The following is a 25,277-nucleotide window of genomic DNA, read 5'->3' on the forward strand; positions in this document are numbered from 1 at the left end:
GACAAATGTGAGAATAAGGAAGTCGACCATCGCTCGTGAAAACAAAAGCAGCAGCCGCACGGTGCTCGAGGAGAACAAAGAGAACAGCCTTGTAGAGAAAAAAGGTTGTTGCTGCGCATGCACTTCAAGAGCCAGGCTGCTCAGCGGTTAAATATTCAATATGCATTTATGCAATAAAGCGTAGTACGGCCTGACATAATAACTCAGTCTGTAAAGTCTGTTAACTAACATGCAGGTCCAGCGGGTGAATGATTAAGCACAGTAAGGTAGTCTACTTCTAAAAGCGAGCCGGGCGTTATGTGGTATAAAATCAAACTGAAACAGTCTCACTGCCCGAAATTTCAGTCTCCCCTGTCCGCCAGAGCACTGCTTCCCGCTCCGATAGTGTGAACCAATCCAGCACCCCACAGCTCATGCTGGAGGCCTCCAACAGCATGAACTGCTCCAGCACCTGTCCTCACGGTGGTTGCTTCCCTCCCTTGTCACTGATGCCGCAAAGGTAATGCCCATCCGCAATCTGTCACTTCTGCCAAATCACGAAACTCATCACCACGCAGTGTTGATAAAATCTTCTTTAATTGTGCAACAACAAACATTCCAGAACCCGTGGGTAGTGTAAAAAGCCACTTATATTAGGACATGGTTGCATATTAATGCTTTATTAAAATTAAACTGCTACTTATAACTTAAAACCACGATCCTCCAACATCTTCACCCGTCCAATCACCTCTCAGAGCAACATTCAAACCCCAACCGTCCTTTCTCATTCCATTCTTTCACGACAAGGTACTGCCCCCACTGTTCTGCCCCGCCGAAGGTGTGTAAGAGCCCACATGTGACTTTTCAGCACCCAAGAGTTCTGCTACACTGACTAAAACGTCCTACACTTGGCATGCAACCAACTTTGTATCACTCAATGTGCACATTCTCTTGACCCTAACGGCTAGGGCAGTCGATCTCGAATATGGGGAACTGGGTTCGAGTCTCGGCAATGACCTGAACATCCTGTGATTCTGGGCAAATCACTTAATCTCCCTGTGCCTAACAAAAAAATATATGTGTCTTCATATAATGCAACAGGTGCTATGTAATGCGCTCTGATACCCGATTCAGGTCAAGTTCATGCTATATAAAGCTCTGGAAAAAAAGAAAAGTACGGTGGGTGGGTGGACAATAAAAACTTCCATACCCTGACTCCCCCTGGTGATGCACTGGGACCGGAAGAGGCCGTTAACGCCTCTCCAGTCCCTTATATGTCCCTAATTGACCCACCCCTTCCTCCCAGAAAAACCAATCCCCAACCATGTCCTTTGTTTACAGCCCAAATGCCCCAAGTAGAAAGACTAGACTGTGTCTTCCTTTCCCCGGGGGCTGCCATCGTGCAACAATAAACATTCCATAACCTATGAGTAGTGTAAAAGGCCAACTTTATTAGGACATGGTTGCATATTAATACTTTATTAACATTAAACAGCTTCTTATAACTAAAAACCAGGATCCCCCAACATCATCACCCGTCCAATCACCTCTCAGAGAATCTTTGAACCCCCAACCATCCTTTTTCATTATATTCTTTCCTGACAAGTTACCGCCTTCGCTGTTCTTGTCCCCAAAGAGGGTTGTACAAGAGCCCGCATGTGACCTTTCAGCCCTCAAGTGTTCCACCACCCAGTATAAACCCCGAAGGGTTTTTTTTCTGCCCCCCCCCTTTACCTTTCCACTTCTCCTACAAACCATTCATGGCCAGCCTCGCTTACACCATATGTTCTCACTCCACAGGCCACTCACTGTGTCCCTCAGCTCCATCATGTAATAAGCATTCCCCATTCTCGACAAATGCACTCCATCACCCCAAAACAGGCACGCCTCTTGTTTGCGAATCCCCACATGCGAGATCACCGTAATCCCCAGACCTTCATAAAATACTCTCATCGCTCTATTTAGTTTCCTGTGAGCCATGTCCATTGCCCCATGACGAATTGCCCCCCGCCAACTGCGACGTGGCACAAACTCTGTCCATATGATGCAAGTTCCAGAAAAATTCCTCTTGATGGCCTCAAGATCTCTCTGGATATGTTGTAAAAGAGTCAAACCGGATAACCTCACAAAATCATTTCCCCCAAATGGATCAGCAGCATGTCTGGGCAACCTCTCTGCGGTACAAGCTTACCCAACCACAGCAGCAAGTTTCCCCAACGCATTCCACTTTTTCCCCATCAAAGCACCACGTGCCGGCTGTTGTGCAGACTCAGATTCCTGCTGTAAATTTGCTGGTCTGCATATTTGGATGCCCAATGACCCAGAGAATGTCCCATGATCCAGGTCACCATCTTGGGCCCTGGAGCATTCACACATCCTGCTTTAAGAAGAGAAACATCATTATCATGACATGAGCCCCTGGCTCCATGCGACCTCCCCCATGATCTCCTCCCCAGTTATCCCTCTACTCTACTGCAAAACTTCCTTATGATCAGTTCCTCACGTAACGCTCACAACAGCGAGATTGCCACCTACCTATCCTGTAAATACTGTCCCAATCCCAGGCCTGCTGCTTCCGTCGCTGCCCCTATTCTGAAGGAATGAGTCCCGAAGGCCGTTGTATCTCTGCCCAGTCGGCGAAGACCCATTCGCATCACCGCCAATAACTGTGATGCCAACATAGGCCTCCCTTTCTGATGACAAAATATACTCTCAAAAATGCATCCAGGCCACCTCATGAAGTTTTCCCATTCTCGAACCAGGCACAACTAAGACAACCCTCCTTCATTCAGCCAAACACACTTCCCCCTGCCCTGTTGATCTGTCTTGATCTGTCTTGGAACAGCTCAACCATATCCCCAAACGTCCTGTGTCCAATCGTACATTACCCACCTGTAGCCCTGGTGTCTTTGCCGACCCCAACAATTCAAAAACTCGAAAAGCACCGAAAAACATTCACACCATGCAGTGCCTAAAAATGGCTAACTCGAACTTGTCATAACAACACCTCGAAGGACTGCCAGTAACTCTCCCAACAAATCGAATGTAATGGCCTCCCTTGGAGCCAAACTTCTCCCTTCCCTCTGTTTTCCCCAACCTTTCAGGATTCGACTGAAAATCTCGTTCCCGGCAGGGTCAAACCCTCAATGCAGCTTACCGTAAAAAGAGAATCCCAGACAACTTCCCCCCAATCGTGATGGGTGACAGATCTTTGTCGATGCAAAAAAGGACAAAACGCAACACTCTCCTCTTTATCTCCTCAGGATCACGATCCCAGACCTGCTGCACATACCCTTCAAAGGCCCAGAAATCAGTCCACACCAGCCTATAGATCTTCCTTGTGGATGCCGCTAAAGCCCCCTCCACCAAATTGATGACCCTAATTCACCCAGCTGCCAAATCTCGACCGGTAGCTGTGTATTGACTGCGTCCGCTCAAGGCGCCAGTGATCAGAATCGCTGCCACTGTGAACAAGATAAAGCATCAGCAATGTCATTCTGGGCACCCGGGAAGTGACGGGCTCTGAACACTATATTCAAACTCAAACACCTCAGCATGAAACAACGCAGGGGCTTCAGCACGCCCTCTATTAACCCGGTCGACCAAAGACATGTCATCTACGTGGAACATAACCGATCTGTTCGCCAGATCACCTTCCCACAGATGTAGTGCCACAATGAAAGCGAAGAATTCCAAAAAGGGGATGCGGAGCTCTTGGCGCACCCAGTGATCCAACGGCCCTCAGCACACCAACGGCCCTCCCAGAACAGCCCAAAACCATGTGCAACAGCTGCATCAAAGAATATCTGGTTTTGCCAAACTGCATTGTCATCCCAAAACTTCATGGGCACCCCATTGAAATCAGCTAAAAGGGTCCCCCATATGCATAGGTCTGCCCTGACTGCCTTAGAAATCCTGACCCTGTGGTGCTGGAAAGTCGCCCCAGACATGACCATGCCCAGTTGACAAAAAATGCTGGCCCCGCTCACACCACTCTGCATGCAAAATGTAGGTATCCCAGAAGTTTCTGCACTATCCTCAGCTCAATCTTTCTTTCACCTATCACTTTCAGCAGAAAAGCTTGCATCTCATTCACCTTGGCCTGAGGTAACCTTTCCACCATCGCAACTGTGTCCAACTCAATTCCTAAGAATGTCAACACTTCCTCTGGGCCTTCTATTTTTTCAGGTGCCAACGGCACTCTAAAAGCATGAGCCATTCGCTGAAAAGGTTGCAGTGCCGACTGGCACTCACCTGAGTTCTCCCTGCCCACAAAGAGGAAATCATCCAAATAGTGCGACACCTGCCTGTGGCAACTTGATCTAGTAAAAACCCACTGCAAGAAAGTGCTAAACGCCTCAAAAAATGCACACCAAATGGCGCAGCCCATCGACAAAACCTTGTCCACATATATTCATCCATCAAATTGCATGTCCAAAAACTGAAAATCCTCTGGATGTATGGGAAGTAACTGAAATGCTGACGTGATGTCACACTTTGCCAATTCCGCCCACCGCCCTCAGCTCCTCATTAGGCCATTGCATCGTCCACCGACGCATACAAAACCTTGGAATCCACCTCAACGGTGTAATCATTCACTGACTCGCCCTCTGACCATGACAAGTGGTATATGAGCCGGAACTCCCCCTCTGTTTTCTTTGGTACAACACCCAGGGGGGACACTGTCAAATCTACCATGGGCCAAAACACATAGGGACCTCCTATTCTCCCCTCCCTCACTTCCTTCTCCAATTTTTGTGTGACTACTTCTGGGAATTCTTTGGCTGACTGCAAATTGTCAGTCCATCTGTGCCTACTAGGACCTTGATCTCCGATTTGAAAACCCTCCCTAAAACCCCATTCATGCCGCAGTGCCTCCTCCCTTTGTGGATACATCTCCAGCCAGAGCCTCAAAGCTTCCAGCCTAATGGGAGTAGTTGCCTTTTGTCCCAGGGTGACCCTGCTGTCCCCTCCTTGTGCCCCCCTCCACTGTTCCGACGGGGTGGCCAGTGTGAAGCACTGGGTGATGGGGTGCCTATTTCCACATTTCGAGCACTCATGTTTGAATTTACATGGGTGCCTGGAACAGTAGCCCTTACTGTAATTCCAGCATGCCCCAACATTGGTTCCAGCTGGCTTCGGGTGGGCTTCGGCTGAAAGGGCCGATACATGACTGGAAGGCCATTAGCTGTATGTGTGGATGCCGTTGACTGCGTGGATGACATCCACTGCATCCACAGCTCTCAGTCCACTTCCCCCCCAACGTTTGTCTGGATTCAGGCTCAACCATGCCCTGAACTCCTCATCATAGCTGAGCCAGGCGAAACCACCGAAATGCATTTGGGCCTTCCTAATTATATCCATATATTTTAACAGCACTATCGCCCTGTCCCCATGATCCTCACAGTAAAGGATGGCGTATATAAGAAAATCAGATGTCCAGTTCTCCATATTGATCGGCACTCTCGGCCGCCTCGTAAGCTCCCACTCTTCCTCTTTCGATCCTTCTTTGGCTTGTATATCCCTGTGTAATAGTTTGAATACGTCTACGTATTTGTGCCTCCATATTCTATTCTTTGTCTTCTCAAACAAATGAGACCCTAAAGGCATCGCTAGGCCCATGTAAGGCAACTTATTTTTATGCTTGTTATCGTCTGAATCCGTACTGTCTTAATCCCACTCAGAGGATCTATCCGACGGCTGCCTTTTTCTATCCTTATGTTTCTTCCCACTCTCACATTTACGTGATGCCTTTTTGTCAGTTTTTACTTTCTTCTTATCTGTATTTGCAGTAACCTCACCATCCCCTACCCCCACTGACTGTCTTGACGGTTTCTCGTTCTGCCCATCCCCCATTCCCAAACTGACCAGCATTCACCTGTACCTGAAGGTAATGGCTCAGTCTGCCATCTGGTCGCTTCAAGTTCCCCTTTGTCGCTCTTCTCCTTCCCTTTGACCCGTTTAGCGTCCGCTCTTGGCTGCTGTAAAACATGAACTGGAGAACATGTTGCACGCGTTTCACCGTAGGGGCCGTGCCTGACTACCCCATCATCCTCCCGCAATGCCCCTTCTTCCCACTCATCACTCTCATAATCCAGCAGCAGCTCATCCTCAACTGCATACTTATCACCTACCACCCTCTCCTTTTTCTCTCCACTCTCACCGCTATCCTTTCTGCACCAAAAACCGTCTCTGACAGTCATGTCATCGCGCGTCTGCTCCCTCGGTGTAGAGTTGGCTGCCGCGGACCCCTGTGCCTTCTTGCCAGCGTCTCGAGGCCAAAGAGCGACGTGCTAGCAACACCCCCCTTCTTTCGGTGTCTGCTGCTGACCTTGCCCCCACCCTTCCCCCTTGGCTACGCCAACCAAGGGGGTCCTGTGCATCACCATGCCCTTGGGCCGCAATAGCCACTATGGTATCTTCCCCCTGGCATCCACTAGCTGGCACCCAATCCCATCTCCCAATGCCCTGGCCAAAAGTCCCCGGCTCTGGCCTGTCTGCTTGTCCCTCTGTGACCTGCACCTTCTCCTGACCTCTGACATGCTATATGTCCCTCTCCTGGGCCTCATATAATGCCAGCACGCCTCCGTTTCTTGGACCAGGAAGCACTGCTCCCTGATCTGTGCCTCAATATCTACATCCGCCCACCTACTCTTTGGTGCCTCCTGAACTGTGAGGTTTTGATTCTATCTGTCCCAGTGCAAACTTCCCCCTGAGGTCCCGTGTCCTTGCCCTGATTGGCCACACCAGCACTTTTTAAATTTTTAAGGGTGGGGTGCTTAGCCCCCTGCACCTTGGTGTCACCAAAAGTGTCTTTTAACAATAGGGAAGGGTTGTGGTCCTCACGTGCCTCCTTTCCATTCTAATGCACTGCCTTGTGCTTGTTTGGACCCAGGCTCCCGCCCTACAAATCTGCAAATTTACAGCACAAATTCCCCTGAGGAAAGACTAGACTGCGTCTTCCTTTCCCTGGAGGCCGCCATTCTCTTTAGTATACAGACAGCACACGGGTGTGCCTGCTGATGGTTTCAGACCTATGCCTCAACTTCCAAGATCTGGAACACTCACCATGGAATACTCAACATACTGTTCTATACAACATGTCAGAGCGTGTGTCATAGCAGCACGCTATATGAGCAAAATATCATATGCACAGAACAAAAACCCTTAAATTAAGACCACTGCTTTTGCAACCTCACCATGCAGTCAGATGTGGATGGTGCCTGCTATATTGTCTTTCTTTCATTTTCATTCATTCATCAGCTCGGCTTTTCTTTCATTCATTCAGTACAGTAAAGTGTCCCAGTTCTAGCCTCTTATTCCTGAAACATTCAGTTGGAGGACTGAATAGAAATGAACGCGTCAATGAAATGCATATTTGATGACACAAAAAGCAAACTCATTGCGGAGTGTTGCACTAAAGAGTAAAGAAAAACATTTGGAAATCCCGGGAAATGTTGCCGATTATAAAGAAAGGGGATCTAGAGATAAGGAAAGTTACAGAAATAAATAAGACATGCATAGACAGAAAACAGAGTGAAAGGATGAACCAGGAGGAACCCATGGGAGAAGAGATCACGAAGGTGACAAAAAGAAATTGGAAAAAAATAAAAAACGATTAAATATTCCGATGAACAAAGAGAGACAGAAATAAAAGGAAGTGAGAGGGAAGAGGTTGAAAGGGAGAAGCAGAAAAGAAGAGAGCGAATGAGAAGTAGAGAGTGAAGGCATGAAACAGATTAAGGAAAAATGGAGAACCCACACTGGCCCCTTCTACCCTCTCTAATGTTTTCCTTTCCTGTCTCTTCTTTGCCAACCATCACTTCCATTCACAAGGCTCCTTCGTTATTCTGTCACATCCAGCGCTTTAAGTTGGCCTATGAGTCGGCTAAAATGTTGTTTATGTAGTCAACATAACTTAACACATAACTCAGTCTGCGTGTAAGGGTAACTGTATGCCAAGTACATTATGTGTATCTGAATGTTTGATTGCATGGGTGTCTATGCGCTAGTCCATGCATGGGTATCTGTAGGTATACTGCTGTGGCTGCATTTTTGCATGCATGTGTCACATATGTAATATGTGATGGGTGTTATATGTCTGCATTTGTGGATGCAGTATTTAAAAGTCAAACATATCGGATTTGTCAGTTATTTTTTCAGATTCAATAGGTCAATTAGCAAAATACCAATTTCTAGTAGGTCACAAGTTGACCTACCTCATGAATACTTAAGAATTGGTTGCAAATTGCGGCCCCACTATGAATCGCTACCATCACATGTGATGGTGGCCTCCTGACTGCCATGCCTGTGATTGCTTTTAAATAATGTTTTATTGGCACTAACAGTTTTTAACAGCAGGGACCAGTGTCTGCTCTTAAATATTACTTTCTGAACATTCTCAAGGGGGAAGGGGTCCAATGGGGACAGCTCCCTGTTTGCGAATCGCTTACCACCACCTGCTTGTAGTCAGTAAAGTAATAATGTTCTGTGACTGGATTTCCATCAAAAAACATTAAAACATTGCAATCCAGTTCGGTATTTTAGAGGCACGCCCCTTCCAAATACTGAATCGGTATTTGATCGCAAAACTAAATTGCATAACAGAAGCGTATTACTGAATCACAATTAGTTTAGTACATAAGAAAAGGTCTTTCCCCTAATCATATCCTTTGCGAACACAAAAAGGTTTTGTACATCTGGCCTTTTTGCATCTTTCATATAGCGCAAACTCGACCCGAAGGTATTGGAGCGCTTTACATAGCACCGTATTTGCATTACATATTCAGGCACGGGGAGATTAAGTGATTTGCCCAGAATCACAGGATGTGGACGCGACCTCGAGGCTCGAACCCTGGTTTCTTGCACCAGAGTCGGCAGTTTAAGCCGACGGACCACATCCTCTCCCAAGCACAGTACAGGCCTGACTCCAATAGGGTGATCTCTGCATAATCTTCACTCAGAAACTTGATTTGGAACGTGAGTGGCTGGCACTGGACTGTCCCTGGAATAGGACACTCAGCCTGGGCTGCTCTGTAAGGAATGTAGCAGCTGGCCTGAAAATACCGATGTTAGCTATTCCGCAGACACACACTAACAAGGCATGATGGATGGCCTGTTTCCCCTCATAACAGTATAACGCCAAAGCCATGAGGGGGAGCTTAGTTAAACAAAACTGACACTTATATTAAGAGGCTGCACTGTGCTGGGAAACAGCCTGCTTCTCACACTCTAGATTGTGTGGTGTCAGAGGTTATTCTCACTCGGTATGTGCGCTTTGATTCGGTTTTTCTAATGCAAAATCGGGCAACAATCGTACTGATAGACACACAGCGACGATATCCCTTCCAAGAGTTTCTACTTAAATTGTCTTTGGTTGTCTTTTTTTGAAATAGTACTTCTTTTAAAGAAATATATAAAATAAATGAAAATAAAAGCGTAAGTGTCTCAAAAACATGAAAACATAATGTGCTGTAAATAAGCTTAGAGATGTTTGGCCCCAGTGGCCCCCCCACCCACCCGGGGGGCTAACAAGTCAAATAAATGCTGAATCAGGAGGCGCATAAAGCAAGTATTTATTCATGTAGAGGAACACCCTCGGCAAAGCAGTCCTCCTCGACGGTAAGTTCTCCTGCAACTGTCATTCACGCTGCATGGAACTATCAGTCAACAATTCCATGACTCGTGAAACAACAGTGCTGAAAAACTGAAATGTGAACACAACACATCCCCTCCTGATGCAAAACTTGGAAAATTGAAAGTATACACAACATTACTGAGTAAAATAACACAATAAAAAAAACAAAAAAAAAAAATGTAAGCACAACACATCTCCTCCTGATACAAAACCTGGAAACTTGAAAGTATGCACAATACTACTATGTAATAAAAAGGTTACAAGACGCCTATACAAAACATTTCCATCTTCAACCATCTCCCTCACATATATAAATAGACATCCAAACAGGAATCCTACGCATTCTTTTCCCCTCCACAGGCAGCTGCTCACTTCTTTCATCCACTCCAACAGATAGTTCAGGATTCCGTAAATCTCCTACATCACTCACTTCCACACCTATGTTTGTGAGCCACCATTTACAGCACTCTCTAGGACCTTAGCTCCTTCCCATAATCCTCCAGCAAAATTACGACTCTGGCATCACTTTCCTCCCTATATAAATGTCTCTCACCTTTCATAATAGCAATCCTCCTCAAATTCCATACCTTTCCATCACTTAATTTCACAGCACTTTAAAGAACTTAAATTACCTCAAAAGGACCTGAGAATTGACTCACACACTTCTTAACCTTCCATGGTTCCTTGACTTTGACCAACATCCCAACTTTTACTTTGGAACCGCCAGCCGATGACCCTTTCCTTTTATCCTTCGACACCTTGTATTTTGAGTATCCCTAAGGGTCTACTTAACCTTCTCCAAATCTACCTTGCAAGAAACTGACTTTTTCAACCAGCCAGGGCCACATTGGCTCCGGGGAATATGGCCCCTGATTATCTCAAAAGAAGAAAACTTTGTCATTTCACTAGCAATAACTCTGTACAACCATACAGTTTTTCTAAAGTTGCAATTCCCTATCTTTCCTATCATTCAGTAGCAGCTGGCATGACTCACGGGTGGGGAGGGCGCGTGGTCACAGGGGGAGGGGAGATTGCAGGGGAGTGGGGGTCAATAATTAAAAACAAAATGTAAACTTACCTTTCTGCCACACTGTGTTCCGCATCTTCACTGCACATGCTCTCCTGCCTCAGACAGGAAGCAGGCAGCCTCCCTCCCCTCCCCTAAGCTAATCACAATGCTCCACTGGAGAATTGTGATTGGTCGGTACGCCGCCCAGCCAGGGGCTGTAGTGTATGGCATGTTCTCCATGTAGGATGGAACGCAGCCTGCATGGAGAAGTGCAGAGTGCGCATGACTGGTTGGGCGGCCCGAGGACTGACCAAACAGTCTTTGTGCACACAGGAGTGGGCAAAACACTCCTGCCCTGCCCAGGCAGCTCCGCCCACCCACCCGCTCACAATGCGCAAAGGAAAATAAAATGGTAATAACCAAAAGTTATTACCATGTCATGTTTTGGCTTTCTAGCACTGCAAGAAAACAGTGGGGCAACACTCCTCTGTCCTAGTGGAGAGTTGCCCCTGCTATCTTCAACTGCCACCTGAATACTTTCCTTGAGGACTTTTTTTTTTTTTAATGTCCTCATTTGCCCAGCTTAACAAAAGATAGTATTCTGCACTCAGGGGGTCTCCCTTGGTGTAGCACCTATCGGAGCTCTTTTGTTTTTTAATCCGGAATTGGTCACTCTACACCTCGCTCACCATCTCCTATCATAGGAGGCTTAATTTCACCTTTCCATGAGAGGTACCTCCACAGGAGTGTTCAAGCAATATGGTATAGAGGCCAAATCATTGGACTATATACATATAATGGATTTTTCCCAGTACTCATATGGGAGCCAAAAACCATTTCTCTTATTTTTGGAAGCCCGATCTAATCGATTGATGTATTTTATTGAGATCACCCATTCTATTTTATTCCGGGGGTAGCTTTAATCCAGTTCTTACATATTTCCCTCCGGGCAAGCGATTTCAGGAAAAATATAATTGTTTTTACATTATTTGACAGAGATACATGAATCCCAAAGAAAACAAGAGACTTGCTTAGCTGGAGCCTTTCTCCAAGTTTATCATATATAATGCTACTCAGGGCATTCCAAAAACATATGTATATCGTCCCCTTTTTCCTTTCCACACTCTGGGCATGTTAGAGTAGTGCCCTTTCCCATTTTTGATAATTTATAAGGTGTTCAATAAACCCTGTGGAAACAGAAAAGGTGATTCCGCCTTAAATTTGCAGAACGTACTGTGGAGTACAGCATGTTGCAAGATACTTGCCATAAATCTTTCAGCTGCTCTCCTGGCAAGCTCTCCTCCCACAATGTTGATGGTAGATTGAAATCCTCATCTGCAAGTTCTACTTGCAGCCAATACCAGTTCACCCCTTCTTTTTTCCGGGTTGCCTTGGCTGTCAAGTTAGATTCCAAGTCGTTTCATAGTCCCATACCGGTGCCAGCGGTAAGACTCTAACTCTTCAGTTACATATATTTAAATCTGGATAGTTGATTATTGGCAATCTCCTGACCTTCCTCCCAAGAGATTAAGGCTCCATCGACCATCAATTGGCACCAAGTTATTATCCCCCTTCTCTTATTGGTAGAGCCAAACAATCTTTGGTCCACTTCGGTGATCCCGTGAACTCCTTGAGTACTTTGTTGAAAAGTTTCACCGTACCATTTCCACTTGGGTTATAAAGAGAAGTGGTACAATGCTTAACTCCCACTCTCTTAAAATATTCCAGTCATGTTAGATATAAATTGTGCACCATTATCAGTGATAATAGATACTGGTAAACCTTCCCAAGTAAAAACCATGCCCAGAATACTCAAAACATTCCATAATTTATACTTTCGGCCATCTTGAAAACAAATCAATCAGAGCTATCATATACTTAGCCTGCTCTCCAATAGGCCCCATTATGTCCACAGCAGCTGTATTCCAAGACTCACTAGCAATAAACAGTCCTCCCATGTTAGGTCTCAAAGTATTTAATGCTTTGTCAGAATTAGCACAACTAATGTGATTCCTCACCATCCTTTTAATGTACAAATCCATTCCCGGCCACCAAAATCCTTTCTTAACTCTTTGTTTTGTCTTGACAATACCTTCATATCTCTCATGACATTGCAGTGTAATATCCTCTCTCAAAGCTGTTGGAAGAAAAACTCTCTCTCCCCTCCAAATTATACCTGCATCAGAAGTAAATTAATTCCTAACTTCCCAAAACCTCCTTATAACCGATTTTAAAGCACTTTTCCTGGGCCAACCTTTAATCATGTATTCAAGAATTTTTTGAAGGACACCATCTGTTTTGTACTCGTCCATTCATATATCCTTCATTATAGCTGGAACACCCTTATCATGAACCCTAGGCCACTACCAATCTTGTCAACAAATTTAGACTTCCACACACCTTCATTTACTAAGGAGAGCCTGAATCCACATAAATTAGCAATTTTACCCCTCCAAACCTCATGTCACATAAAGGATTTTTTACATACAACTTTATCCTGCAAATTTAAAACTTTAGATGAGGAGGCATTTGTGTTCAACACAAATTTGCCAGACTTTTTATCCCGGATAGGATCATCATCTCTAGAATAATTATCCTTTAAACTCTTCCCCGTTCTCGCCTCTTACATGTCTTTGAGAAATGTCCAATCATGCCAAAAATGAACATTTTTGTTTTAAAGCAGGACACGATTTGCTATTTGCCAAAAGATACTTGCTATCACACTGATAGCACCTCAAACCATCTCTATTTTTTCCTGTACCAACACTCCTTTCCGACTGTTCCACATCAGATTTTAGTTTGATTCCATCTTTTTTCTTCTAGGCCATTGTATTTCCTATTTTACAAACACATGTATCACTCTTTTCTTTGGTTTCAGATTGCACCACTTTAAACCCCTGCAAGAAAGCTCAGCCTTCCTTACTATTGCTAATTTGTCATCTAGATTAGCATGCCCTTTAACCCACAATCTTTCCTGAATGGCCCTATCATTCACATGCATCACAACCTGATCCCTTATCAACTCTTCCTGCAGACCACCACTTGCAATCCAAAGCTAAAGCCTAAGAGCTGCCACGTAGTCATCTACTTTTTCATTGATTTCTTGTTTCCGCTTGAAAAACGTATACCTAATTATGCCCATGCACAGTTTGGGTGACAAATAACAATCAAAATCAGCAATCACATTCAAAAACACATTTGTCCGTCGTTGAATAACTATGAACTTACTCCCTCATGGATGTATGTGAGGACGCTAGCATACATCCATATGCGCAACATGAAAGTAAGCCCAAATGTTGGCCGCCGTGAGTGGGAAAACGTGTTTTCAGTAGCCGATAAGGCTAGTTTAGCTGTTCTAGCGCTCACATCAGCTTGAAAGACAGAGATGTCACAGGTGAAGCAAAGCAGCCAGAGAAACACATGCCCTGGAGCAAGCATTGTCAAACCTCGTGGAACATGTGCCCGCGGCGCGCCCAGTGAACACACCAAGAATGCTCTAACTGTATCCAGAAAATCAGGTAAACATGTAAATACCTTGAAATTGCTCTGCAATGTATGCTTAAGTAAAAACCAAAGCCATAAACGGTGCAGATATTACTTCTGGAGAATCCGCAGCACAGAGGATCCAGGGATCAAGGAGTTTCACAAACTGTCGAAAAACTGCGTTCTTCATGGTGATGTTCCTCTTAACTCGTTGCCGAATTTGTCAAGAGTCTTTATCAGGAGTTGCATAAAACAAGTGTTTATTCATGTAAAGGAACACCATTGGTAAAGCGGTCCTCCTCGACGGTCAGTTCTCCTGCAACTGTAATTCACATTCCGTGGGACCATAAGTAACCAATTTCATGGCTCGTGAACCAACACTGCAGGAAATTTAAATGTAAACACAACACTCCATCAAACTGAATGTCCACCTGCCTGATTTACAGGGGGCGGATCTTAAGTATCTCAGCGACAGAGACTACTCCACTCTGTTGCTGACATACTTGTTTGGCCATTCGACCACCCGTTCGATTTAAATTACACACACACTGTGGGAGAAAGCTCCCATGGCTTTGGTGGGGTCATTAGTTTTTGTTTTTCAACAACAAAATTCCTCTATGGGACTGCTGCTACACTTTTAATACATTGACAGGCCATGATGACAGCTCCTGCCAATGTTAAGAGATGTGCGCTGGGCTGGTGGACATCTTTAAATTTGGAGTACGGTATTGCATCAGGTCAACATAGTATTTACTAACAATCAGGCCTTGAGTTGCAAGTCCCATGGAAGAAGGGCCAACCCAGTTCACAAAGCAAATGCATTTAGTTACCAGTGTAAACATTTCACAAACAAGTTAGAGATCGCTTTACCCAGGAGTAGAAGTACCACACAGTGGTGAAATACATTATGCAAGGGTACATGCCAATACAGGGTCAGGTAGAGGGTGTTCTAGGGCAGGTGTACTCTAGGAAGGTTGGGAACACTCACTAACTCAAAAGGTTGTACTTAGCCACCATATCTTACTGACCTATTGATAGCTTAAATCTTTTGGATATTTACCACTGTCAATAACAGGGTTAAATCCCTTATCAGAATGGGAATGGGGCCAAGTACTACCAACATTTACAGGGTGTAGGGCAGACGTTTCTCTATGAGGAAAACATTTTTCAGATAGAGAAATAAAAAAATAAAGGTTACATTCAACAAATGTGACAACGTTTTTGCATGCACAAATGTAAATTGTGCATACTTGTGATTGTAGAAAGCTCAGTGCAACATAACATGAAAATTTCACAATGGTTTTTGTAGAGTACTTCTAGAAAAGTGCAACTGTCATATGTTTCCAGCAGTATTTTTTGAAACTTATGTGAATTACTTCGTAAATCTGCCCCAAAACTATGGTGTAACCCTGTGGGTACAAATTCCCCTATTTTTTTGTGACTCAGGCCTGCTGTTTCATGGGTACTTGTGAATCCTAGTACTGCAGAAAACCTAATTTAATGCCAGATAATCCTTTGTCTTAGGCTCAATCGGTAGGAGTAAAGTCTGCAGACCAACCAGCAGACCCCATACCCCTAAGTGGATCAGAACCTGACAATTACAACAAATATTCTGAGTCTGGACACTTTATTCTGAAATAATGAGTTAAGATTTTGTTGGCTTCCTATAGACATCCTTCCTGATACTGTTTCTCTAGAATGTTATACCTTCAGCCTGTTCTATTCAACTCAGGAGGTCTGCTAAGATTAGGAAAAAATCATTCTTAGGGGGCCGAGAGTGAGCGTCAAAAACAGTCTTTGATCTGAAAGTTTTTCGGTGCATGGCTATACTCGTCCAGGCATGCTATAGGGCAGGCCCCTGGCACTTAGGGCTTCTCTACAAGGTCCCTGGCAATTCCATTGGGGCCGGTACTGAGAGTTCCTGGCCTCATCCGAAATACAAGGTCTTTGATAACTCTGCTGTTTTTCACCTGGAGACTGTGAATTATGAGAGCCTCCAGGTAAAATTTGTCAGAAATTCAGGATTAGCCCGAAGAGTTGGGTGCAGTATTTATGATTTCTAGTTATTCTTAGTTTCTGAGGGGACGGACCCTCACAAAAACCTGAGTCTCTATTTTCCCTATAGTTACTGATAAACCTGGTATCAGTAACTGCAAAGGTTCGGGGTTACCACACTAAAATCTAGGGACCTCACAATGTCCTTAATGCTGTGACTAATACAAAATATTTTTTCCCAGGGTTGTTGATCAAAGTAAATTTTAATCATGGAGAGAAAGTATTGTCTTTGTTTTACTATGCTTCAATTCTCCAGAAAGATGTGTTTGACATGTAGAATTTTTGCAATTTAACAGCATCAAGTATGAAACTCAGACATCTCTTCTGCTATGTGCGGAGCTCTACCTCAATTTCTAGAAAACAAATGAAAAGATTCCCTGACAGAGCAACCAGATTACTAATTTGTGAAAACTCTGTCAGACTGTGTGCAATCATGTGTTTTGTCTGATCCATCCTCTATTCCTAGAATCATTCACCATAAAAAATCAGGCAAACATCCCAAATTGGCACTATCACGAGACCAAGCCATCTTTGTCTGGGTTCAAGATCCTTACACACTTTTCTTGGCCCTGGGACACCTCAGAGGGATGCGGGCTGGAGTAATGCTCATGTGCAGTACATAAAGTTTATATGGCATATTGCTGTTGCACTGCCTGGCATCTTTGATCCACTGCTCTTGTCTAGAACCCTTACCTGGTGCCCTCAAGTCTCACTAACCTTTGTTGTAGCTGTGTGTTTGGTGTGCCACAATGCCAATCCTGGACTCTCTTGCGACTTTGCCTGGGTTCCCTGTGTGGAATGTGCTCATGGTCTGAGTCTAACAGATTGACTGGGGGAGTAGGCTCAGCTGTTGTAAACGTCTCCCTGGGCTATACGTCAGCACCTTACTATAATGTACAGCACAGTAGACACAGCTTCCTGAATGAAGACAAATACTCTCAGAGGTTAAAAGTATCCAGATCAGGTGTAATGGGAGATTCACTGCAATACAGCTTGTGTTAAAGCTATTTCTCCTCTGTGCAATAACAACAGCTTTATATACATGAAAAGGCCCCTAGCACTCCTCTACATAATTAAAAGTCTGTCTCTATTTCCAGGCTATGTGGTTTAGAAACTGTAACCCTATTAGGAAATACAACAAATCTGAAAAAGTTGCAGGTGTTTATTCCAAGGGTCCTCTGTGTCTTTTGCTGTACAGTCAGCCAGGAGCATGTGTTCCAGCAGACTCTGTGTTCTTGTCAGATTTGTGGCTTCAGGTTGGGAAGGTTGAGTGTATTTACAAACTGACTGGGTTTTGACCAGGAACAGCTGACAATTGACCTGGTGACCTTTTCAGTATCTGGAAAACTAAGAATACTTATCTTGAGTTAGCACTGGGCTGAGGAACATTGTGTGGATTTGCTGCTACAGCAGTTGACACTCAGAATAGGCATACAAAATATAGTGAAAATAGAAATTAATAAACATGGCTGTTTCTTTAATGTCACCACTTCTCATGCTCCCACCTCATTTTGAAATGTTTTTCTATTGTGCTAGATATTTTGTGGCTCTCAGACTTACCACTTTAAATGTCAGGCAAACTTTCTGAAATTTCAGGCTGGCATCTAATTGGAGCCAATTCAGTCCCCGAAGCACACGCATAATGATCCTAGTTAGGCCCGGCAGGACTGCATTATTAACATTCACTTGAGAGAGAAACACACCCTGCACATACCTAAAAACTGCACACAAGAGGAAGTGGCCAACCCTCCTCAGGAAGAACAGCTGCAATTTAGCTGGTGTTTTCAGTGTCTTTATAGGAAGACTTACTTTCAGCATTGAATTGAGGATACACTTTGGTGTCTAGACAATTCCTTTCTACTCATCTCTTCAGTCTTTATGTGATCCATCAATTTAGGAACTTGAAGAAAGACTTGTACTTGGTCTTCGTGTTGCTCTGCACCCTGTGTCCCATATCCTAATTACCTTTGCTCCAACTCTGTGTTTGCTGTTCTCTAGCTTGAGAAATGTACCTCGTTTATGAGTGACTTGTTCTCTGAGCACTGATTATTGTGCCTTTCTTCATGCTCTGACTATTAGTGATTGGTTCCATACACCCGGAATGATTACCGGTTTAGGGATATCCTAGTTATCCCACAAACAATGGCAGATACTAGAATTACACCGGATCGAAAAAGTTGCATTTCAGTCTTTCAGGAGATATATTGACAGGCAGTCAGTCATTTGTTTGATAAAATGGATAATTCTCCATAAGCGCTAGAACTCAAGAATTTTTTAATCTGCACCAAGTGCAAGACATGCCAGTTTGCCATCACCACATGTGTTATTTATGCATTCATGTGTTAATGCGACTAATACATATTGGAAGCACTATTTATCTTATGAAGGTGTGAATTCTTGAATATTTCCAAGTGACAAAGAATTTGAATACAAACAACACAGTAGCTGTCTACTTGGCTGAGAATCACGAACATAACATTTATGATTTGAAAGTAGTAGCACTGTGCAAAGAACTTGCATTTACAAGAAGAGGAAATAGGGATACCTAACATTATGCAGGATGGAGTCATGAATAATATTCCTCATATGTATCAACATACCACAAGAACACAATACAGAAGAAAACCTTCCCATATGTTCTTAAGTGAATAATATCTTTTATATTGTTCACTGGATGTGTGATCAATTTTATATTATTCTATCTGATTGAATTTGTTTTCCTGAGGATATCAAATGTTACCGTTAAGCATCATTGACAAAGCTAATTAAGGAGTCATTTATTATGTATTTTTCCTGAATGATTGCTGTCTATTCAAAATTGTGAACATAATCTTAGGATTTACTCTAGTTGGTGTTTTCCAAATATGCTTTAGTGCTGCATCATAGTTAATTTGGGTGTGTATATATGTCAAGCACTCAATCATTCAGATGTACTGTAAATTGATAGACGTCTTGAAGCCCACAGAAATGTTTGAGGCGATATGTAACACTATCTTGCACTTTTTGCACTTTTGTACTCTGCCAAATTTTGGATGCTGGAAGAATTGTGGATTTTAAAGAATCAAGGATTTAATTGATTCAAAATAAAACTATTATTTTGTCTCTGTGCTGCAGCATTCAAAGTTCTTTTTTAACGGGTATGCTTTTGTTGGCAGTGCTTTCATGCTTTATAAGATGTCTGATGGCATTTCACTGATGCTTTAACCCCATAAGTGCTGATGTTTTAATTCCCCTACTCTACCCCCAAACTCACTGAACTTTTTTTTATATTTTTGGCAGTTCTTGCTTATGCCTTCATAACCTTTTTTTCTACATGAGGTATCCAGGGCTAATTTCCATCCTTTTCCCCCATTACAAAGTTACCCAGGGTGTGTTGATTCCCATGGAAGATATCAAGAAAATAGCCAGAAGGAAATAAAATTTCACTTGCCATGGAGATGGCTTCACTATTCAGACTCTGGGCCTTGGGAGGGCAGAAAGACTGCTAGGGCTTAACGAATGGTGGGTATGGTCCATGCCTGGATGGCCCATCTCCACCACATTTCTTTTTCTCTCAACACGAAAATATTTGGTGTCTAGGGATATTTCGGCCACCTTTCCCCAATCTGCCGCAGAAGTGGGGCTTTTAGGAGTAGGGATACTGCCTAATGCTAGGAGGGCTGGTTCCCACTTCATTTTTTTTTCTTTGAAATAATCTTGATCTTAGAAGGCTTTCCGTATCCTTTCCCCCCAGGGGTCATATTGGAGCTAAACCCTCCAATCATTCTCCCCAGGGGACGGGGACAGAAAGCCTGGTTATCCTGAGAGTGATCAGTTGGCTATGGCTGTTGACCGGTCGTCTGCAGAAGCCATCTCTGGTGGCTAGTAGGTGGATCCCTGCTTGGCATTCACCCTACTGAGGCAATCCCCAAGAAGGGATCCACTAGTGAGAGGTACAGCAATCCTCTCTTGTGGTGATTAGTTCTTGGGGGACTGATATGTACCCACAAGAACTGATCACAGTGCTTTTAGTCTGTGTGATGTTAGCACTCATCACGTGCTGCTCAAACATTTTTAATTGCATATAGCCACTGGCTTTCCTTCTTTGTACAATTCTGTAATGGAAAATGCTAATGTAAGTGTCATGGTTCTGGCCAAACAACATACATGACTGCATGGGGAATGTGTCAGTTCAGCTCCCCTTTAATGAAACACCATTTTAAGAAGGCCATCAAACACGAAAAACTTTTTAGTAGTTGATGAAAGAGCCCTTAGACGACAATTTGGGCTTTGTCTTCATTGTAGTCAACAAGGACATATTTCTTCATGTCCTGCAGCACCTGCCAGAAAGACAATGTCAGTGTTGCGTGTTGCTGGTGCTTCCACACTCTTCCACGCTCTTCTTAGTGTGTCCGTGCAATTGGATTTGCGCCACAGACTGTAAGGGCCAGCTCTTTTAGACCTGGGAGCCTCTTGTATGTATAGCAAGCAGACTTGAGTGAAAGAGCAGTGCATTCCTAGTGCCTGAAAGAAAAGAACAGACTTAGCACATACAGGATGGATGTGGTATCTAAGTTTAGCGCTCTAGCTGTTCGTAGCATAACCTGGTCTTGTGTAATCCTTTGGTTCTTAGAATCTTCCTTAAAAAAGGGAGATTGTGTTAGCTGAGCGTCGGGTTTACACAAACAGAGGATGCCCCAAAAAGTGGGATACGGTGTGGGGTAAATGGAACACATATAGAGGCAACATTTGCACCTCCACAGCAGCACAGGGGAACGAGCCATTAGAGTTAATGCATGACACAATGCCTGTAGCGGGTGGGGGTGGGATGTTTAGTGACAAGTCTGATTGTCTGTTAAGATCCGATGATTATATACGTGTTTGTATCATATTATCCAGTGCCAAAACGTGCAATAAAAAGAGTTTTTAAAAAAAAGTTCTATGTTAAGCAGTTGGCAAAGGGCTGCTGAGATGAGTAGATGTATGAAGTCCTTTAGTCACAATGAGCCTCTCAGTAAAACTACAGAGCATGGGTTTTTGTTTGTGTGTTTCAAGGACATCCCAAGTACTGGTGAGTGGAAAAACCATTCACCACTCAATCACCTGTTCAGTTGGTAAATTAACTCCAACATCTGCTGAGCTCTTCTCATCAGCTTTGTGGATGCCTGACCTGGTTTATAAGGTTTTGTTAATTTTATATGCTTCCACTAATTGGAAGGTTTTCTTACTTATTACTCATTGGATACATGACAATTTGGTTTATTGGCAAATTTGTTTTTAGCAATCAATGCTTTTTTCCTTGACCTTTCTGCCTGGATTTACTTTTAACAGCATATTTGTACGGGTGAGGCCGATTCCCTTCCTCACCATCCTTGGTTCGTCTCACCAGCTGGGAACTCTCATCGTGAACTTTTTGCTCGCGTGCTGCGAGCAAGCATGTACAGTGCGCATCACCAGACAGCTCATGCTGTCAGCAGCACTTTCAAGTTGACACTCTAACACGCACTTGCGTGTCAACTTGTGGTCGGTGAGTGCACTCTGAGAGCAAGCTTCACAGGAGGCCTGTCAAGGACTCAAGTTTTCCCAAGCTGCAATTGTGGCTCATGTTGGTCACATGTGAGCGGTGCACTCTCTACTTGGCCTGTCCGATTGTAAAGTACTTTAACCAGTTCTCCTGGCAATCTGTCATTGAAGGATGCAATTTTAGATTACAATCCTTTCTATCCTGGAGACTTCTCATCTATCATCCTGATCACGCAGTTTATCTCTGGCTACCAGGGCTATATTATGTATTAGGCCACACTTTCGCTGTTTGCACCTTAAAAGAGGTGCGCGGGGTGCAAACAGAGCAGTGCACCCCATTACATAGAATGCGCTGTTCCAGGGAAGCTGCAAACTCGTGCTACTCTAGCAGCAGCGCATTCACGTGAAATACAGAGCAGCTTTGAAGCAGCCGCTCCGTGTTTCACTGTGCGGGAGGGAAGCATCCTGCACTTGGAAGGGGGATTAGAGATCCCCTTGCAGGTGGGTACTGTCAGTGACTGCACCTGCCTGCAAGGGGATGTCTGAGGGGTCCATGGGACCCCCTTTTAACCCCTGCAGAGGGCTGCTCTAAGGGAGAGTACTGACAGGACGCCTCCTGACAGCTTCTTTGCCTCTGCGCCCACGTCTGTAATGCGGCATGGGCATATAGGCAAAGGGATTCCCTCATTTGCATGGGGCACACCTCAACTGAAATGAGGGAACGCCCCTACAGTTAGCGCTGGCCCTTTATGTGTGCCAGCGGTATCTGTATTACAGAAGGGGCTGCAGAAGCATCTGAGGTCTTTAATGTCCCGAGTGGATCGGGGGAGTTGTTAAGTATCATTTTGTATACTGGTGAGATTGCCTTTTTGATCCGGGGGTCGGTAAGTATTCTATCTTCTAATGGGGATGCGTCCACTAGGACCTCTCTTCATGTATATAATGACTTATGGCGTGTCCCAATTATATATATCTGAGCCACTCCCCCTGCCCCATTTCATATTCCTGTTGTAGCGTTGTGTATGTAATATACGCCTGTCCTCTCCAGACATCCCCCAGTCTGTCCAGGCCCAGTAGCTTACACTTTTCAAAGTCACTAAGTTGGCCCACTTCTGCCAGTTAAATACAGTTAGTGTGTGAGGTGGTAGACCTCTCAGATTCGCTTTGCTGTATAGGAGGGAGGGATGGCCCCCAGGTCCTATTGCTGCTCTGTCTACCGGTATGCTGGTTCTGATCGGTTAGTGAAGAACCAATCGTTGACGTACACCATCTGGGAGGCCCAATAGTAAGCCCTGACTTCTGGTATAGCCAGTCCCCCTTCGTAAACTCCTTTTTGTAATTTACTTACGGCTATTTGGGGCACGCGCCCATTCCATAAAAGTGCCCTCAGTTCACAGTAGATTTTTTGAAAAAATACCTTGCCGATCTCGTAGGGTGTGTTCTGAATTGTATATATTAACCGTGGGAGCGTCATCATCTTGAATAGCGTGGCACGGCCTATTAATGTGAGAGGAAGAGACCGCCAGCATTTGTCATCTGTGGAAAATCTCGCCAACTGTGTATGCATTTTTCCGATAGAATTCACGTGGGTCCCTAGTTATGTGTATCCCTAAATATTTAAAGCAAGACGTCTCTACTGGTAATTTGCATCTGGAGGTGAGGGATGGTGTGCCCCCCACCAATGGGAATAGCAACGACTTGTCCTAGTTGATACTGTAGCCAGAGTAGTCTCCGTAGATCAAGGCGATCTGCAGTATTCTGACAATTAATTGATTTAGTCTTTTGACATATAGCAGAATGTTGTCTGCATAACGGGAGATGCGTTCCTCCCAGTTATCCCCAATAGGGATGACCCAGATCGAGGGTCTTGCCGTACCCACGCGGCCAGTGGCTCCAGGGCCAGGGCAAACAGGAGAGGGGACAGTGGGCAGCACCCTTCCACCAAGGCGCAAAGGTGCCTGCGTTGGCGCATGGCAGCCCATTGTGCGCCAGTGCAGGAGAAAAGGACAGGATTGCGCACTTAATCGATACGGTGCATTCCTGCCCTTTTCGTTTGCCATAGGGCAGCGCAGCAGGAAGGCCTGTGGCACTACCCTATGGCAAAATCTTGTAAATGAGGCCCTAATTGTCCTGCTATGTCCTTGTTACTTTTGCAAACAGCTATTTTTTCTTATAATGCAGGGTAACTATGATCATGTGCAATACAGGTGTTGCAGGCTTACGTGAATGTACCTTTGCATACATATGCTTTGTGCTGTGAAGTGATTCTGCAGCTAGATGCATATTAAATGGCTTGAATAGAAATGTGTGGTGTGCAGATCTTCAAAGGGAAGGTATCTTTTTGACTATGTTTATGATTCACGTTTTCCTACATCATAAAAACCGCTCTAAACATATATTTCTCACCTACATTATATTTGCAATCCATAGGAAAGACCTTCGTAACTGTTTACGCCACTGATGCAGACGAAGCCGGTACCCCCAATGCTCAGCTGTCCTACAGGATTGTCCGTCAGATTCCCCCCCTGGATAAAGTGATGCTTTTTAAGATCAACAATGAGACAGGAGCGATCTCGACCACAACAGAAGGTGAGATAAAAAGCAAAAGATGAAAGGTAAACCCCTGACGCTAATCCGCAGATTAAAGTTATCCTGGTTTTAGCAGGGCTTAAACATTGGCTTTGCTGTGTGAAGTGCTGATGTCCTCTCACATGTGGTGTTCTGCAGATCCAGGTTTATAGTGTGGCAATATCTTTAAGATTCATGTTTATTTATCACATGCTTTACTAAAATGGTAGGTGGAATTTTTGTACTTTTTTCTTATTTGCTTGACACTGTTTCTGCCGATGCTTGTCATTCAAGCAGAGCATATCAACGTGCATTTGGTGTAAGGAGAAACATGTAAAAACACAAACAGGCAATTGTATTGTTTGAAATCAAACCACGAAATACGACAAACGTGATTTTGATTAACCTGTTCCCTGCTCATGACGGAACCACTCCGTCATGAGCCACGGGCGCCGTGTGCTCATGACGGAGTGGTTCCGTCATGCTGCGGCCGTTGGCGGCCGCTCCGCCCACGCGGCACTAATTCCCCGCCTGTGCGGGCGATTAGCGCAAGTGGGTGGAGTCATGATGGAACCACGCCGTCATGAGCACAGCTCGCCCGTGACTCATGACGGCGTGGTTCCGTCATGAGCATGGCGGAGCCGCAAACCCCCCAAACCCCCCCAGCGCTGCGGCAGAATTCGCGCCGCAGCGAAGGGGTTAAACAATGTCAGCTTGCCTGTATTTTATTCAGTTCCTTTCCTAGTTCATTATTTCAGAGTAACAATAGTGTCCTTCTCCCTTTTGTAATTTCAGGATTAACTTGTCTGCAAGTTGTTTGCGCATTTGTGAAAATGTCATTGATGTATGTTTTCATTGATGCAGTGCTTCTACACCTAAGGTGGCTTCCCAGACCTTATTTATTGAGGTGACACGGTTGAGGAAAAGAAAGAGGATAAGTAAACAATAGGGTCTATACACAGCTACACAATAAGGGTTGTGTCAAGTGACTTAGAGGATGACCTTGTGGAACTTCATTATAAGATATCTAATCATGTAACTGGT

The 25,277-nt window shown here is 44.4% G+C and overlaps 1 protein-coding gene across 1 annotated transcript in view; it reads left to right on the top strand.

Moving 5' to 3' along the window:
• The window catches only part of CDH17 (cadherin 17), a 336,495-nt gene that overhangs the window by 134,488 nt on the left and 176,730 nt on the right, over positions 1 to 25,277 (top strand). The window contains exon 6 of the mRNA XM_085605267.1: positions 24,096 to 24,254. Coding sequence (XP_085461393.1) covers positions 24,096 to 24,254 — 159 coding nt within the window. The remainder of the gene's footprint in view (positions 1 to 24,095; positions 24,255 to 25,277) is intronic.

This window comes from Triturus cristatus, chromosome 5_1, assembly GCF_964204655.1.
Source record: "Triturus cristatus chromosome 5_1, aTriCri1.1, whole genome shotgun sequence".
Classification (NCBI taxonomy): domain Eukaryota; kingdom Metazoa; phylum Chordata; class Amphibia; order Caudata; family Salamandridae; genus Triturus; species Triturus cristatus.